This window comes from Condylura cristata, unplaced genomic scaffold (genome assembly GCF_000260355.1).
Source record: "Condylura cristata isolate star-nosed mole 26May11 unplaced genomic scaffold, ConCri1.0 scaffold00007, whole genome shotgun sequence".
Classification (NCBI taxonomy): Eukaryota; Metazoa; Chordata; class Mammalia; order Eulipotyphla; family Talpidae; genus Condylura; species Condylura cristata.
In genome coordinates, this window is record NW_004567108.1 from 3,096,326 (window position 1) to 3,115,638 (window position 19,313).

General features: G+C 46.5%; 1 protein-coding gene across 1 annotated transcript in view; it reads right to left on the reverse strand.

Annotated features, from left to right (window-relative positions):
* The window catches only part of CTNND2 (catenin (cadherin-associated protein), delta 2), a 665,207-nt gene that overhangs the window by 266,857 nt on the left and 379,037 nt on the right, over nt 1-19,313 (reverse strand). The window contains exon 6 of the mRNA XM_012721744.1: nt 10,576-10,748. Within this exon, the coding sequence (XP_012577198.1) occupies nt 10,576-10,748 (173 nt within the window). The remainder of the gene's footprint in view (nt 1-10,575; nt 10,749-19,313) is intronic.

A 19,313-nucleotide genomic window follows, 5' to 3' on the forward strand; every position in this document is an offset into this window, starting at 1 on the left:
CTAATCTGACCTCCCTCCACAGGTGATGGGGTTCCTACCCCAACCCCCCAGGTCCCTCAGCCAGCCTGTCTTCAGCCAGGGTCCTGCTAGGTGGTTCAGCACCTTCTCCCCTCATCCTGAAGTTGCTCTGAATAACTTGCCAGCTACGGACCCCCTCCCCTCCCCCTTCCCGGCCCGCCTCCCCTCCCCCACCCCTCCTCCCTCTGGGTCCGGGCTGGATTCCGCACCTTTCCTTGCTGTCTCTGGAACTGAGCCCAGTGCTTGCTAGCTCCAACACTGCAGTAGCTTCCACGGAATAGAATCTGTTCTGGTGGCAATAAGGACTGTCCACTTCTGGGGTTTCTTTAATACCACTAAGCAATCATTTTGATCACAAAAGGAGTGACAGTAAAATCTAAGTTCCATTTTATTCAATGATGTGTCTCCTGTGAGCAGCCGAAGGCTGGCTGCCCAGCGGAGCTGTCATGGGTGTTTATGGACTAAATGAGGAAGGTTGGTCTGCCTGTCCCAGGGCTGTGGCCTGGAGGGGTCTCCTGGGCCATGGAGAAGCTCTGGAGAAGCCATGTGTTCCTCCTCCAAGCGCTGGAGATATAGGAGATATATTTCAGCCTCGTGCGGAGACAGTGTTGCCTCATAGGCCCGATTTTGATTTCCTCCCAGTCGAAGTTCTGAGTGTGAAATGTGTGCACTGGGCTTCCCACACGTGGCTGTGTATTATATCTCGGTACGCATGCTGCAGACCCTCATTTAATTCCACATCCTGCACAGGAGGTGTGGCTCAAGCCAAGGCTTCCTGGAATCTCACCAGGTGATTCAAACACTCAACCCATGCTGAGAACCAGACCTCCTGGAGCAGGAGCTGCAGCTGCTCCCACTGCCACCAACTAGTAGCTGCTCAGACTGCAGGTGTCATCACCCACGCCCACTGGATGCATGCACTGGCCTTGGGAGGGAGCTTTTGGACATATATGCAAGGTTAGCACAATGCTCCCTGAAGCCTGCAAGTCACTGATCCAGAAGGCACTTGGATAAGTCTCTGAGCTAGGAGTGGATCTGAAAGCCTGCATTTCTATCAGTCTCTGGAAGGGAGGACGAAGGGGGACGGTCTTGGGTATGAGAATCATGGATGAACTATAGACAGGGACTTTTTTCTTCACTGGTAAGTTTAGAACCAGCCTCCCCAAAACACAACACTTTGGTACATGGATTGTTTTGACTGCAGTGAAGACCCAGAAGATTCCAGAAAGACATTTATCTCCCTCCAACTACCTAAGTGAATCTGCACTGGGGCACAGAAAGCATTCCTACCAGAGTTAAGCCTTTCCTGGCATCACCTTCTCTAGGGCCAACCCTCAGCCACTTCTCAGACACCTGCCCTCTTTGTTCCACAAGTTCCTCGCCTCCCATTGGCCGCCCCAGCCCGGCCTCTCCTGAGCTCAGGACAGATGGAAGTCTAATGTCCTGACCTGCACCCCAGTACATATGAAATAAACTTCTTTCTTCTGCTAATCTGTCCTTTATTACAGGGGGTATCTCGGCTAACCACGTGGAGAACAAGGCAAATTATTTTTCCTCCCCTGAAAGTTTTCATCTGAAGCTCTGTGGGGCTGGAGTCACACTCAGCTGCACAAAACTCAGCTGGAAAGTGACAAAAATGCCTTCCGCCAGATTTCTGTAAACATTTCCCTCTCCACAGGAGGAGGAGAAGGAGAAAGAGCCCCTGGCTCCTAAGGAGAGACCTCTTCTTACAGCAAAACCAATAGTCTTCTGTTTGTGTTGGTTATACAACATTACTAATAACCTTATGTGATATTAACGATGCTATTACCAAATGTGGTAATTCCGAATAAACACTAAAATTTATCGATAGAAATGAAAATATATAGAATTCTAGGGTTGAAGCAGGAGGATCACATGAGAACTGCGAAACCTTGCAAAGTATTTTGCAAGTCCGTTGTTTTCCTTCTAACTTATTGAAGCTTCTGGTCTCTGCTGAATAAATGATTGTCTTGTAATTTAAATGGTTTTCAAAACTACAGAACTCATGAGAGCTATCACATTCACTCCAGATATTTGATAGATTTTAAAATTTGGAAAATCTTCTAAATATTATAGGACCTTAATGAAATTTTGCACATTTTTTTCTTTGCATAAAGTAAAACAAAACAATACAAATTTAAATGCACCTTAAGATTGATATTTTTTTCCATGTAGGAACTGCAGACTCTCCAACATAGTGACCACCAGGCACAGGGGCCTTTTGAATGCATGAAATGTGCACAGGACTTTAATATGTATTTAACTTGATCCATTTGAATTTAAATCATTAAGTGTGGCTGGTGCTACCTTGCTGGACTGCGCAGTTGATAAGCTCCGCTGCACAGTGAATATTCTAGGGCTACATTCTCCAGTCTGATGGTCGAGGGAGTAATAGGACCTACACATGGTTTCATGGCTGAACAAAGACATCTGTTCTTTAGCATCACTTGACAAAAAAGAGCAATCTTTTGGGAGTTTGTTTCTACTCGAGTTTATATTTTGTTCTACTATGAAATTTCACAAACAACTCTTGCCACTTTAGGGTACTTTCGGCTTCTGTTTACTTAAATTCTCCTGCACAATTTGCAGGGATTAAAAATAACACAAACACATCTCAATACATATAGGGTTTCCTCTACCTTACAGTCGTGGACGTTCAGTTCCACCTTAAAAATGTGTTCATGCGATAAAGTTGTACATCCAACTTCAGAGCCGGATTGCAAGATGTCACCTTTAAAAATAACTACTTTACCTTTAGTGCCTGGGGGTATTTGCAAATATGTGTGTGTACAAGCAATGAGAATTGAAATTAATTTGTGGCTGATGGTGAGACCCTTAACAAAATTATGATTTGCTGTATTTGGAAGGAGCTGGAGTGCAGGGAACCCAATACTGCCCTTGATACGGTGTGAATTACTAAAAGGGAGCATTCCTGGCAATGTGTTCACTCTTGCTTGTTGGATCAGACACCACCCAAAGGGCCACTGTGTCTTTCTCACACTTCCAAAATGGTGGTGGGGTGCCATCTACGTGAAATTAACAAGGAAGGAGACCACTGGCAAGTAGAGCCCCTGATGAAATAGCTTCCCCCAAAGCCGAGTTTCGTGCTCATTAAATGCCATTTCTTTCTGGCTTCCCACGATGGGAAATTCACCAAGAGCAACAAGAAATGAGCTATTCACACGTACATTTTATGGACATTCTTCTTTAAGTAATAAAAAAAAAAGTATATTTTTAGTGAGACATGAACCATGAGCTTTGTTCACTAAAATGTTTATAAATAAAATCCTTCATTGCATAATAGTTCACATTTCAATTCAGATGGGTCCTATTTCAGAAACACTAAACTTTTAATTTTTATATTACATACTGTTTTGTGTTACTATGTGAATTTTTTGTGGGTACGGTAAGACTTCCTGTGTGTCTATGGAGTACACTCACACCTACATTATTTATGTTTTTGTACAGAACTGGGGTGTAGGCTGGAAGCTTAGTGGGTGAGAGGATTCACTGGAGACAGAGAGGGGATCAGAACAGGTTGATTTAAGGAGGGTGTCAGTGGAGAGACAGGAGAGTTTGCTGTGCCAAGTGAGTTACCTCCCTGGCCGGGGATAGAACTTGTGCTGCAGTGGCTGTGGATAACTTGATGGGGCTGAGTCTTAATCCCTTGCGCCACCAGGGAGGCCCCTCAACATACCCACTTTAGAGTGATGTTTAAGAGGAGGATGTATTTTCAAAATAGAGTAGAAAAAAACTGAATTGGGAATTGAGGCTATAACGCAATATTCCCCACACACATGAACCGGTGGTCCGTGCGTTAATTCAACTCAGTAAGCTGGATCACCCACTAACTGGAGCCTCCTAGACTCCATCTGCAGATAAATAGGACATCCATGAAGATGGATGTCACTTTTTTTATACATGTGTAGCTGCTGTAGTTGTGTTTGTACAGAATACTATCTGGTTCCTACTTCTGACGGCCTGTGTTCCGGGAAGTTTGAGCCGTTGGGCGCTCTCAGTCCAGAGTGTGGCATTGGTCTTGAACCTCAATGGACTGTTACCTGATCTGCCTGTGGAGTCTTCTGTAATAGACAGGTAAAAGGAAAGGGGTGGGGTGAGTGGGGGAAAAATTCTCTGAGCTTGGAAACTTACTTGATCCTCATTTTTTGGGGATTTGTCAGTTAAACAAAATCAAAACAAAAAGCTGCAGTGTTTACAGTCAGTGAACAAGAGACTTGACGGCTGGACTCCCAGGCATCGGGCCTTCCAGCCTGGGCCGGCGGGGTCTCTGGGAACCGCCACATTTTACAAAGCTGCCCCAAAGCCACAGGGAGGGTAGTGCGTGGGAAGAGGCAGATAGACCAATCAAGTGGTCAACACGATCCCCAACTCTGGGCAGGAGGAGGATTTGCCCAGAACGCTGGGAGGTCAGCCTGACGATGTTGGGAATGGGGTTCAGGAACCGTTCTGGCTTGCCAGATGGGAACTTAATGACCTGGAGTCAGCAGGCTGGCCCTCCCCTCCTCGGCTGCTCTCCTGTGTTTTCGGTTTCCTAGGCAGCCACCAACGGGCACACCCAGCAATTGCTGGTCATGGTGGCCCAGAAAGATCCTAGGCAAAAGCAATGTCATGGGAGGTGAGACTGGAGAGCTTGTTTCAAAGAAAGGCAGAGGTAACAGGGCCCAGGCAGGAGCGGCCAAGCTAAAGGTGGGTAGTGGAACTCAGTGAGGAAGGGACTTGGCTGTGTTTGAGGGGGTGCAGAGGCAGAGGGCCAAGTGGGGGCAGCAAGGAAATACAAGGGATAGTTAAGGGGAAGGATGTCCTAAAGGAACTCTGCAGAGTCCGTGGACTCCACTTCTACTCCAGCTTTCTGGACTCCGCCCCCTGCTCCAGTGATTGGAAACTACAACTCCCAGCAGCACCCGGGAGAGAACTGCGAGGACCCAAGGGCGGAGCTAAGCAGGCATTCTGGGACTCTGGGAGGTAAGTAGGGGCCATTTTCTATGGCTCTCGCTCTCTTGCTCGGTCAACGGCTCTCAGGACCGCGTGACTGGGGCTGTCAGTTAGTTTGTTACTAGAGCTCCAAGCCAGCCGAGCTGGTAAGATACTCTGGTTACCTTGTACCCCTCTCTCTTCCCCTGGGTTGTTCCTTTTCCTTTCCCCTTTCGTAAATAAACCCATTATTGACCCTTTTGTGTGTGGTACAATTAAGCACATGGGTGAGGACCCACAGACAGGCAGCCCATTTCACACTGGGGGGCCCTGAAACAGCATGACTTACGATTCTTTCCTGCAAAAGTGTAGAATACTGGAAAACAGGACATGTCTTTAAGATGACATCTTTGAAGAAATCCATTTCTAAAGCAGAACTATCTGGCAACTTGAGTTATTAGCACCTGCTATGTGCTGCTGACTGAAAACACCTGTGAGTCCAAACTTCGCACAGATAAGCTCGCAGGGGGTGTTGAGGTTGCACTGGCAAGTGGACAAAGCCATTTACTCTCATTGCTTGGGAACAAGAAGAAACCAAGTCCAAAGTGTAAACTGTCTCATGTTGGTAGGAGACAGAATGTTGCCATAGTCAAGTACAGCCAGGAAGCCCGTCCCCCACCAAGTCCGGTCTCCAACTTACACCCCAACCTGTGTTCCCCAAACATTCATCATTTTTCTCCTGAAACTGTCTCCCAAAGGAAATGCTACTCTTTAACATAATTCCCAAGGTAGAAAATTCTGGTACTGTGAGAATGGTTTATTTTGGAAGTAGCCAAATACAATCATCAAATCTCTCATCTACTAGGAATTCCCACAAGAAGTGCTGATTTTGGTAAAAACTAAGAATGAGCATCAAGGGAGAGCGAGCTTCTGTTGCAGGTCACCTGCAGGATCATCACCTCTGGGAGGAGGAAAACTGGTTCGCCTGGTGGTGAGGTCACGTAATCATTCATTGAGCTTAGACATTTTAAAAAACCAAGGCACCAAGGAATTCCTTTCTTAGATGAGAACATGTCATGAAAAGGCCACAAAAATTACAATGTTGGAGATGAAAATGGAGACCACTTTGACTCTCTCTTGGCATGACGGCATCAAAATTATGGAAGGAGAGAGTTGTGGGTTGAGGAAAACGAAGAGGGAGAGAGAAAGAGAGAGAGAGAGAGAGAGATCTTATAAAACATATTGCCTCTGTTGCTGCAAAAAAGAGGCAGCAGGGATTTGCCTTCCAGGATTCTAATTCATTAATCCAAATGGGGTGAAATGAGACAGATTTGCACCCTGGTTTCTCCTTCCCTTCTCCTTCCCCCTTAATAAAATTATGATTAGGGTTTTTATTGATATGTAATATTCTGAAAAGCATTTCATGTGCCATTGTAGTGTTCAGTCGAGACAAGAACACAGAGAAGGAAGATAAAACAATGACATAACTGTCTTGTATAAATTTATCTTAAAGAATAATACATAAGGAGGGATTTCTTCATGGCAACTTCTAAAAAACACAAAAGTCTTGTCAAAAGCACAGCACATGAAACTTTCATTACAGCCAGAGGCTCATCTGGCATACCTGGAAGAAAGCAAATATTTGCTCACAAGAGGAAATTACCGTCAAACACACCCCTCCCTGTGATGGGCAATGTCTCCATGATGGAAGCCAGATCGCTGTATTATACTGGAGAGAGCAAGTAGGGGAGGAGATTTTAAGAGTAACAAGCAGGGATTTCTAACAGGGAATCACCTGCAAACCGCAAGTCCAGTATGCTGACAGTTTCAAATTTGACATGGACAATATACAAAGTGACATAACTTCTTCTAGAATGCTGCATTACGTACACCTTCCACGCTAATGCTTCCAGCAGGACCATGCCACTGTTCTTTCTAGAACTGCGGCTTCTATGGCGCTTGTCTGCTTTGTTTCTCTGGGGGCTGGACTCCTTGGTGAGGCTGCTTCATGTTTGGGAATGAGGTGAGACCAACATATTTGTCACTCCTCTGCCCAGGAGACTTGATAGTGAGCATTTCAGAGATCCATAGGAAGCTGGATGGGAGATACAGTCAGGTACAGGGCCACTTCCTGCTGCTGTAGGCCCGCCCTTGGCAGAGGGAGCTCGCAGAGGATGGCTGGAGAGCCTGCCGGCAGGGCTGACCCTGACCACTGACTGGGGGTCTGGAACCTCGCGGTCAGCTCGGAGGCAAGGTCATGTGATGGGAGGGAGCAGGTGTCACCACAGGGCTCCTCGGTGCCCGGGGCCCTAGCTGGTAGCTTGCAGGCTATTTCCAGAGCTGGAATGCTGTCGCCATGGATCTGTATGGAGCATGTTTTTAAATGTTCCTAGACTCAAAAACCATTCTGATCTTGGATAACGGGGGGAAACCTGCAGTGACAGGGGACACAGGTCAGGCCATGGAGTCTGCGGCCCCAGGTTCTCTGCCCGGTCCTCCACTCACTCCAGGTAAAAGACCAGATTCTCAGCGTGGTAGACTCAGCCTCCCAGCCCCCAACTCTCCTGGCTCCCTTTCAGTCGCTTCCGCCCCCTGCTGTCCCTCAACACACCAGCCCAGCTCCCAAGAGCACCCCCCTTTCCTCCTTCATGTCTGTCCACGCAGCCTGCCTTCCACATGGTGGCCCCAATGGCTGAACTTCAATCCCCATGGACATTCACCCACCAGTGGGCCTCTGTTGACAGAGCAAATCTAGCACCCCTAGGTCTGAACGTTCAGAGGAGTTTAAGTGTGGGAAACTCTGTCCCAGCGTTAACATCTCAGCATGGGCTGGGACGGAGCCACTTAGGGGGGCCACCCCTGTCCCCTGCACCCTGGGCGGCATGGAAAGCTCGCCCAATGTCTGCACGCCACCTGCCCTCGCCCCCCCCCCCCGCCCACCTGGAAGTGTACTTCAAGGGAAGCCCAGTTCTGTTGTCTTGACGCCCCCTATCTCACCCCCAGCAATTAGCCACGTGAGCTGCACTCCCCTAGAAGACACTGAACTGGGGGTGTTAAGTCTCCATCACAGGCCCCATAACAGGTTCCAACCATGGAGGCACTTAAGGGAACAGGTCAAGACAAGAGACAACACTCCCTGGGCTCGGGGAGAGTTGAGTGCAGTCAAGATTCCCTGCCCTTCTCGCTGGGGGATGGTGGGGCGCGCAAAGGGTGCAGAACTCCCCTAATTGGGACAAAGTGGAGTCTTTTCATGTACAAGTGTAGACGAGCTAGCTAAAGAAAGGAAATAAAAAGTGAAAGGCAGAGGGTTGCACCGCCTCGCTAGGGAATGAAGCTAAGAGGTACAATTGAGAGGCTGCCGGTGAGTGCCTCGGGAGCTCGGACCTGCGTTTCATAAGCCCTTGATTTAACATCGCTGCTGCCTCGCTAGCCTGGGACTAGACGCTCCCAGACTCCTTGAGAGACTTTTAGTTTCCTACGAATGTTTCCATCTCCCGAGGCGCGGCTGGAGGGATGCTAGCTTTTATCTTCCACTGAGGCAGTGTCCATCACTCAAATTATGGGGCGTTTTACTTGCTATTGATAAGAAATGAGTCAAGCAAGAGTAATAACTGAGTTCAAGATGAAAATAAGAGAAGGTACAGCCAGGAATCTAAAGAGCTAAATTCAGAGTTTTTGTAGGTGGATTCGAATATCAAATGTCCCTCATTCTTGAAGGTGGCCCCGTGGACCCGGGCAGCTGGATAGGAGGGTAACAGCAAGGTGCACAGACACTTGTTTGGTTTCTACAGAGTTCAGAATTGAATGTAAACCATGATCCCATGTCAAGGTCAAAGAGAGTCAGTGCAGGTGGAGAAAAGAAACATGCCTGTCAACACAGGGCTGCTTGGGCGGGGTAGAAAAAGAAAACCACTTCATCTTAGAATAGAATTAGCTTGAATAGCTGGCATTGGCCATGCGAATCCCTCCCTCAACATTTCAGATGTGATGTAGTCTTCATCTATTGTGAAACGATGAGGATTATTTTCGGTAGATGAAAGAGAGCATACAGGTGCACTGGTATACACAGACTACTTCTTTTAATAAAAAAATTCACAACTATGCTTGGACATTGCTCAGGGGCGCTCCAGTTTGCCTCCAGCACTTTGGGGGAGCTACAGTGTGGGGGTGAAAGGCCACCGGTGCTGAGGAACCGACTCACGTCAAGACTTGAGCCCCCACCCACTCAAGCACCCCCCACCTGCCTTCTCCACCCACAGAGAGGTGTCCCCTGAACCCGAGTCCCCCACAGAGCTGCCAGGGAGGGGAGGGTCCTCCCCCATGGAACAATTCACCTGCCCCCACGACCCACACCCTGTAGCCTGGCACCACTGAAGAAGGGGAAAGGTACAGGTGCCTGTGGTTCGGGGTCTTGTTGGCAGAAGGTGCCTGCACGTGCTGCGGTGCTGGGCAGTCCTTCACTACAGTGACGGAGCCACACGGAAGCTTTTCTGCCGATGCTTCGTGCGTGTCTCGCTCACCCTGACCGGCAGCTCAAGGCCCTGGGCGAGGGTCCCGCCTGACCTTTCACGGCTTGCTCTTTACTGGCACTTCTCCATGTGGGGGCTGCTACTGAAACATACAAAGGCTTCTGCCCTCCAATAGCTTCAGGCTTAATGGGGGAGGGTAGCTGGGTGAACAGTAACAAGTTGGAGACCCAGCTGGGTGTCACAGGAGCTGGTGGGTGGCCAGGCCTGGGCCGAGCTCCTGGCCAAGACACCTCTCCATAAATACTGAAAGGATGGACCGAAGCTTGCCAGCAGAAGGCAGGGGGCTTTTGGATTTTGGAGTCCTTGCTTCAGGAGCAAAACCACAGAGATTAAAAGGGCAATAGGTGGGCAAAATAAAGTTTAAAGTAGCTTTCAGTCAGCTAGCCCTCCCGTACAGTAATTCTGGCAGGTCAATTAAATATACCAAGACCAGTGTATTGGGTGTATTTACCTACATACCTAGCTATACCGACATACAGACAAATAGAGAGATTACAGCATTTAAACTGTCTTGAAAAAACATTTCAGATCAGTAGTCACCTCTTTGTACCAAGAGCTGGTTTGAACAGCAGCTAAAAAATCTGTGCAGTGAAACTCCAAGAACAAGCACACACCTTAAACAACTAAGGGCGTGTTTCAAAACCAAACTTGACCAGGTGTAACTAAACCATGGCGGAGAGCTCGGAAACTCCATCTCACACACACTGTCGTCCTTCCCAGGACAAACTCCCAGGAATCACTCTGCACTGCTACTGTCAAGAATTCCAGGCGTGCAGGCAAACTCAGCAACCACGTCCCATTTCCATCCCGGACACAGAGAGGCAGGGGGAAGGGGGCTCTCATTCACCCAGTCGCACAGCCAAACACACAGCCCAGCGGGGTGTGGCCCCCCCACCCCCAAAACTGCTGACTTAGGCTTTCCTCACTCCTTTCAGCCATCACGGCAAGGAGAACATTCTGTCCAAGTGTGGGGCAGATTTAAGAAAGGCGAGAGGCTCCTGCCTGCTCCCAGCCTGCTCCCATTCAAATGGTCTCCCGGGCGCCAGGGCCCCACTGCAGAGGGCCCCACACCTACCTGGCTGAAGCTCTGGCCGGCACCCCGGGCTTGCGTGGCGCGGGCGGGAAGCTGTGTGGGGGCCGCTTCACCCAGGGCAAGGGTCTGGCTGCTGTGGTAGCTGGCTGGGTACTGGAAGGACCCTTCAGGTTTGGAATTGAGCTGAAGTGCACTCTGGGAGAGCAGGCTGGGCCCTGCACAGAAAGTCATTTAGAGCAGTAAGTGACAGCCTCGCTGGAGCAGAAATGACATGTATTATTTATTGCGAATAGCCTAGAATTATCACACACACATGATTCCAGCCATCTATGCTTTGAATTCTGAGAACTAAAATGACCATATAATTCAACTCCAGCTCTTAAATGAGATTTTTTTTTTTTGGGTGGTTTAAAAGTTCTCCAAAGAGTCGATTTTTTTTTTTTCAAGTGATCTCATCCTGACCTACATAAAGATATTTCTTAGGAGACAAATTAGTTAATCAAGTAGTTATTTTGGGACCAGACCATATCAGAAACATTTGAAATAATTTGAAAGTCTACCTTTTGGTACATGTTAATTTTGTTCATATAATCATATCTCCTACTTAACTATCTGATGCTAAAACACTTGAAACCTTCCAATCAGTGCCAAACCCTATTATTGTATAAACAGTGATGTAACGCCTTCAGGTCGGAAGGGTGGAGAGACAGCATTTCAATTATTAATAGCTCGTTGTACAATGTAGAATTCACCCTGATCTCACATGCTCTCTGACAGCTGGTTATCGCTGCCTTCCCAGCAACGCAGAGTCAACGAACAAAGAGAGGGAAGGAGTTAAAATTGGCACTGCGGAAGTGGTTGCTATTGCAAGTGATGGAGAAATGAGAATCGTTTTTCCCCATATGATTTCATAACAAGAAGTGTATTTTACTTGCTCACATTCTATTTAGACGGGTCCTTTTCTTTTAAGAAAATTTTCTTTAATCAAATTTCTTACCTTGGGAATTGAAAGGCTCGAAGGGGGTGAGTATACTTGCATTTTGCACTGTGTGTGTTTGAGAGGGAACAGGAAGAAGGTGAGTTGGGGGTCGGCCTTGGCAACCCCACTTTTCTCCTGTTATCTGAACCATGGTGCAGTCATTTCTTTGTGGATAAAGGAAAGCTTTATGCACGCAGCCCACAGATAACATTATCCCTTCCCAATCTCCTCTTTTGCATTTTGGGCAGTGGTATAATTTACAAGAAGAGTAAAGTGAGCAAAATTCAAGTTTCTGAGTTCTTTCTTTAAAGAACCGAACAAAGCTTTCTAGTTCAAATGAGCCCCCAGATTTGACATAGAATGGACTTTTTTGGCATAAAAATAATTTGTCTTTCAGGCCACAGAAACCTAGCCAGATAAGACCTTGCCTTTCTTCCTACCCCTCTGAGGGAATGTCTGAACACTGGAAAACACTTTTCCTCACTGGACAGTAACACTCCAGCGCCTCAATCCCAGCAAGACACTGTACCTCAGAATCTCTACAGTTGCTGGAAAACAGCCAAGGAAGGAAATCATTACATTTCTATTTGAGCCCAATTTCACCATGAAGGGCACAACTAAAGTAAAACTGTAATCCTTCTGCTTTCAATTTAGGAAACAGACGCCCAAGAACACAGCATCCACCAGATGGTGAGGGTGCAGCAGCGGCCTACCAGAAATCCTCGCTTCTCAGCCGCACCGCGAGGGCTCACTCCGCAGACACACAGCGTCTCTGCAGGAGTGTGTCCCAGCGCCATTCAGGCTGCCGGGGCATGCTGCCCCCACCGCCACCACAGTCAAGGCTGGGCCAGGCCAGGGGCAGGCTGAACTAGGGAGTACACTGGAAGGGAAGAGGGCAGCTGCCGGAGTGGGGAGATGAGGACCAAGCGCAGGGGCGCAGGAAGAGGCACCTCCAGGGAGGACATGGTGACTGGTAGTCAAGGTGGCCCTGGGGTCCCACCCCCTGGGGCTCACAGCCCTGGGGGGGAGTGAGCACTGGAGAGGTGCAGGGGGCTTTGGCGGGTTGGTGGTCCCGAGTCCACCTGACAATGCAGTACTTGAGGCTTTCCCAGGTGTTTCAGGATAGCCCCCCAAGGGGCTTCACTGCCTATGCAACACACCTCCTAGGTAACAAAGGTGGAGACAGCAGTGCACAAGCCTCTGGGAATGTCAATAAAATGAAATAAAATCCTTAATCTCATTGCAAGTGTTGCCATCACCTAGAAAGCGGAAGAGTGGACATTTGCCCTTTAACGTGACGGCGTGACTTTGTTCAGACGGCCATTCCCGTGTGTGCGTGGCTGGTGAGTCAAACAACTTGTAAATCCCAAAGAGACACATTAAGTGATCTCAGCAACCTACAAATGAGGTCCATGCTGGGTCTTCAGGTGACCACCTGAAGTCCCTTTGCAAAGTTATTTCAATTCAAATATGACTTATGTGCTCCCGAGTCTACATCATGAACTAATCACATCTTCTCTTTTATAGGGTCCGTGGTGTCTTTGATCGACACTCCTTCTCTACCCCTTCTCTACCTTATTACTCTGCTCACACACCTCAAGTGTGAAGCCTCGACTACCCTGACAAGTAATTGCAACAATGAGGGCTGTGTCGTAATGCAGGACACTGACACGCTGACAGTGTCTGCCAGGAGGGGCGGGCGGAGCCCGAACGCTGCAAGCATTCCAGAACGGTCTTCCCAGTGCTTACTAGGTTCTCATCGACAGCATTTATTCAGCCCAGTTTTAGGGAGCACAGCTACATGAGAAAGTGAGAAGTTTACAATTACAGGGCGATTCTTTTTTTAATTTTAAAATATATATATTCATTAGATTCAGTTTTGGAGAGCGTATGACTTCCCCGTGAAGTTCCAGCCACCCACCCCCTGGGCACCTTCATCACAGTCCCTTGTGCTCTTCCGCCCCCGCCTCCCCTACAGGGCTCTGATCTACAGTACAATGCTTAATCACTTTATAATGGAAGTAACACCGACATAACTCTTGATTAGTGTTAGTAACATTACTGTGTATTGAGGTAGAAAACATATTTTCCAGATATTTCAAAGGCATTTATCATTTTGGTCTTTTAAATGATGTTGCTTTTTCCCTCTTAACTTTCGACTTTCCATCAAGTCTGGCTGGGGCTAGAGGAAAATTACTTTGCAGCCCTGAGGATATTAACTGTATCCTCTAGGAGGTGAGGGTTTTGTTAGAGGACTGCTTGTTGTGGGACTGGGTGGGGAGGAAGAGGCCAGTCATGAAACCCCACTTAGGAAAGGGGATGTGGCCTTCATGCAGTGAGACTGCTCCACAAGAAATCCGAGCTGTGAACAACGATGGGTCACAAGGTCCTGTAAGGTCACAGAAAGCAGTGGCCACACCCCGCAGCATCCCTCCAGGTCTTGGACCTGTGCGGTCTTGGGGCTTCTCTGACCGTTCTGGGCCATCTGATGATGGGGCAGCCCGTGGTGTGCTCCAAGAGAGGCCAGGAAAAGGAGGTGAAAGCATTTCCTGACAGATTGATAAAATGCAGTGCCACGCTTCGTCGGAACAAACACATTAGTCCCAACTGGACAGTGAGAAAAGTCCCAAGTGCAGCACAGACTAGAAGCTCACGGAACCTGACAGCATCCTGGCAGTAGCACCTGGAGCACAGCGCCTGGAGCAGAAAGCCAAGGTCTCTGTGCTTTCCAACAGGCAAAAGGACGAGAGACCCATAGCAGCCTCTGGAAGAGAATGGCTGACTATCTTGTCCGCTGTTCTAGGAAGTGGACCAGACCCATGGAGAGGGTCAGCGGTCAATCAATGCCACATACTTGGTAAAACGAAGACGAGGCTTGGCTGTTTATCTTCTATATTAAAATCCAGGAGTTGTTTAGGATTGAAGCACTGTATAAATTTTTCATGTGTGTGTATCAACATCTTAAGATGGAAAATTCGCTCCTTTGTAGACATCAACTTGCTTGCAGGAAACATCTCCATGCCACAGACCAAGCTCACCCTGAGCCAGCCTGTGACTGCAGGGTCCAGGTAATAAATCTTAATTGGGATCTGTGTGTCCTAGAAACCTCATGAAACTATCCTACAAAATATCATGTAAGGCTTTCTTTCAATGTCCTGGAAGCTTTCATTTTTACACATCACATCTAAGGATAGATGATTTAAAATGGCCTGCTTGAAATTCAACCAACCAACCAACCAACCAACCAACCAACCAACCAACCAATCTCGTATCCAAGCCAAGAGATGAAAAGAGAAAATTCTGTCATTCTTCTCAGCCTGAAATGCCTCTTTCTGTCAACCTCAGAATTGGTTTCCAAACTTAAAGTGCTGTTTAAATGTCACCTCTTCCCTGAAGCCTGCCACGATTCCTGACTGTCCAGAAAACAACCCTCCCCCACTATGCTACCTTAACCCTCAAAATTAAGATCCTGTGGAATCTGTTTGACGGGTAAGTTGGCATGGTCTTACACGACAGCAGGTTCTTTGGAGGGTGCAGGGATGAAAAAGAGCCTGAACATGTAGGTAGGAAGACTGCCCAGATAGACGAGTGGAGAAATAAGGGCAGATTTTCCTGGAGAGCAGGGAGAGGAGACCCACAGGGGTGGAGGAAATCTGACCTGGAGTACTTGCACATCAGGACGGAAGGGAAAGGTGTGCATTGAAGAGGTAGTTTAAGAGAAGTTTGTGACTTTGTGACTAAGTGCACACAAGGGAGTGGTCACCAGCAGGACACAGGCTGACTGCGATGGGGCCTGCAGCGCCTGGCAGAGCAGGGAAGCCAGCAGACGGCCAGCAGACGAGGCTCTATCGCTTCAAGATGAGTGACGGGGAGTGGCTAAATCCGCGCTGCTTCACTCAAGCACCTGTCTCAGAAGGCAACAGATATTAACTAAATGAGTGTAGAAAAACACCCACTGTTACCCTGGGGCATTCCAGGATGCATCGGTGACCATGCTGGGGACTTGGTGTTGTGATGAAGGATGGGGTTTGCTTTTAAATCAGAGTTAAAGCTAGTGGGAATTCATAGCGTTAGAAAGGGACTCTGACTCGAATGCAAGCTGACACAATTAATCTTTCTAGGTTTTAAAATAACTTCCAAGATCAAATTTTGATTATATGGAAATGAAATTTTAGGACAGAGCTGGAGCTATCAAAGTCACCAGCAGCGGCATCGGCGCCACAGGAACAGCACCAGGTCATTAAGGGGTAATTCAATTATCATTTAATTCTAAAGGATTCTTTCACCAATAGAAGACAAGTGTCATTAGCAAGAATGCACTAAAATAAATGGGTCCTGGAACTAGGCAATGTCTCCAATACTATTACACTCAATGGATGTTTTGTCAGGTGGTTAATTCAGCATAAACTAAGGTATAATAAACACAGAGATGGAGACAGACAAGTTCAAGTGCAAACATTGGATAGCTTTGTTTCGATTTACCTGTCAGTAATTACAGAAACTTTCATTTACTTCAAGGTAAAAGTGATTCTTTCAAAGTGATATAAAATCTTATCTGTATGTAAACTATATCCATAACAACAAGATTCAAACACACCTCTAAATGACAAAGAATTGGTATTCATTCCTACCTTCTTATTATTGAATCTTTAAGGAGGGTTACGAATGATTTGAAGGTTAAGCTTTATGTTATTTTAAATAAGGGTAAATTCTTAGAGCAAATCAAGTGAAGAGAAAGAGGGAATCATTTTATAGAAAATATTAAGTAAGGATGAAGGAAGTGGGCGGTGGAAATTATATATATACAAAGGGACTACTACAAATTACAAAATCAATGAGAGCAATTGTCAATTATTTGTAAGATTATCAAATTGATTTAGAGCAAGCTCAAAGTACTCTAGTCATATTTAACTACAAGTTAACTCTACAGAGTAAAAATACTGACTGTTGCTTAAAGTGCGCCACTAATCGTTTCATTTATAGCGGCAGGTTCTTCTTTATGGATTCTGGTGAACCGGTGTATTCACAAGCTGACTCAGAAAACGAGGTGCTCGTAGTGATAAACAGGTGATTTTCATCAGTTCCTTGAACAGCTCATTGATAGGCGTTTCACTGAGAAGTTTCTCTGAAAACAGTGATTCAGACCTTCGCTAGTCCTAAAATTAACCCAGGGAAAAAGCTCCAGGGGCTGGTGAAGTGGTTGATGCTGGTAGATTTTGAAACTTCACTTCTAAGTCTCTATTTTCAGAATATCAATTTCATCTGGTAAGATGCTTTCAATGAATAATGCTTGATGGGAAAATTAAAACTTTAATGTGACGTGAATGGAAAAGTACTCATTCAATTTTGAACTGATTTAGATCTAACCAATGTTATTGGCTTAATAAGTACGCTTTCTCAAATTTGACTATTATGGAGGGATGAACTGAGGCAGATACAGCTGGTGCACTGTACAGAAACTCAGTTTCTTTCCATCTATATCCAATGGAGGGCAATAAGCAAAATAGTATTTATCACCAAAAAAGTCAAATATGTAACTTGAGTTTAAAATGTACAGCTCCTGAGTTTTATGGTACATGAAATTTTACACATCGTTATTATCATAAAATGGTACTTTTTCTAGCTTACTCCAATTTCAATCTATTCCCTTGCAAAATTTTATCTTTTGATTATTAGCCATTAGTAAACTAATGTAGCACAAGGAAAGAAAAAAAAATTATGTATGTTTTGTAAATTGTCTAAAGATATAAAATCCTATTTTGACTCTCAGTGATTATGAAGAGAAATAGACAATTAACACAAAAACAGTTAGAAGGAAACAAAATTTCAAAGCTAAGCCCTGAAAACAATACAGCATATACATGGGGTTATGTTAGTGTTCTGATTTGCTACAAATAACACTTCTCTGTAGACAGCGGGTTCAGACAGCGGGTTCGGCTTCTTGTGCATTTTCCTCAGGTCCAAGGGCCAGATCCACTTCCCCTGTAAGACTTCCTGGGTCTTTGTTCATGATCTTAAGACAAGAATGGTTCTGCAATGTTCTGGTCGCTTACCCCTCTCGCCTGAATCCAAGGATGCACGGATTAATAAAGCCCATGGTGCACAGCGGTAAGGGTCAGGCTTTGCATGATGTGAGCAATAATGAGCTTTTCTTTTTATGGTGCTGTAGAGGGCTGGATGCCATAGTCAGCCTGGGAAGAGTGAAGAACAGGATCCTAGCACACCTGCCAGGCAAGTCAGTGAGGAAAACGCAAATAACGTCATTGTACTAGTGGGCAAAGTGTTACCCCTCTGGATTCTGTGGGAGGCCTGGGGGCTCTGTAGGATGACCCCCACTCCAGTTACACTTTGACAAAGCCTGATCTACTGTCCCCATTACTAGTTCTGCTCTGTCATTACACTTAGCAACTTTCTCTTGGACCTTGGAGTATTTTGACTGCTCAATTTTCAATCTTTTTGGCTGGAACGTAAATGCTACAAGAATAGAGACTCTTTGCTGCTGTTAGTAAGTGCTTAATTAAAAAAAAAAGGCCCTTTATAAAAAAAATGAGTGATGGTAACACCTTCCTGGGTTCACAGAGATTTAAAGGAAATCCAGTATATTAAGATGTGATTACATCAGATGTGGCTGAAGTGGCGTATTGACCAGTATCAGTTTCAATAAATTTAAACCTGTGGGGAACCCATAGGACATCTCCAGAGGTGTTGCCTAGACACCCCTTCTCTGTGGTTCCCAGAAGACTACTTATTCTGATTTTCTGCTCGGGCTTCCAGCCTTTTTCTTTACTTCAGACTCATGTCCATCCGTTCCGATTCTCTCCTCTCTTTCACTGTCTTTACCCGATACCCAACTTGGTGTCTGGGGTTTTTTATTAGAAATGTTGTATTTTGATTAGAAATGTTCTCCAAACTCAAAGCTTTGTCAGGACATCTCCAGACATCAATGTCAGGAGACTCTGACAAGTGAAAATGATGTTTTTAAGGAAAAATGTGCATTGTAAGGAGTGGACCAGAGGGCATTAGGTCATGGGGCCCTTCCTGAACCTTCAATGCCTCGGCTCGCCTCTGAGCTGGTGACCTCTCTGGGGGAGGTCTAACACGCTTCTTAAATAGACATTTAATTGAACAGCAACGGAAAAAACAGAGTGACACCAAATGGGAAGGGACGTGATCGTAGCTTCCAGAAGTACACTGTGGCCCCCGCACCCCGGGGCATTTCCCTCGACTTCCTCACACCACCCAGTTCTGCCACTGTGACCCTTCACACCATCCAGTGCCATGAGGGCAGGGGTGGGGATGAACTTGGGAAGGAAGCAGAAGGATGTGGACAGGGCCACAGCTTCAGGTTCTACACCATGAAAACTTCCAGAAAGAAGACAGCCTGTTTGTGTTTCAAAAACTTGAACCAAAGGGCCTATGAAAAGGAGATCTCTCAGGGAAGGCCTGTCTTCAGGAGGACATGCATTTCCAGCAAGGACTTGGGTCTCTTAAGTTCAGCGACTGTCCGTTCTCAACAACCGGTGGATGAGGAAAGCAGGAGCGCTGGAACAGGTCTTCCTACCCCAAAGGGCAGGGCGAGTCTTCTTCCATTCAGGCTAACCGGGACCTGATTTCCACCAGAGCAGAAAACAAGACAAAACAGCTCTTTCCCTGAGCCTGACCCTGATGTTTTGAGCCACGTGATTCATACACTTATCGTTTTGACTTCTAATTTTCATGGAAATTTTGTGCCCTTAGATCTGCATCCTCTGGTCCATGAACAGAAATTATGGAAAAACTGACTTGAAAAAGATGCACTGAC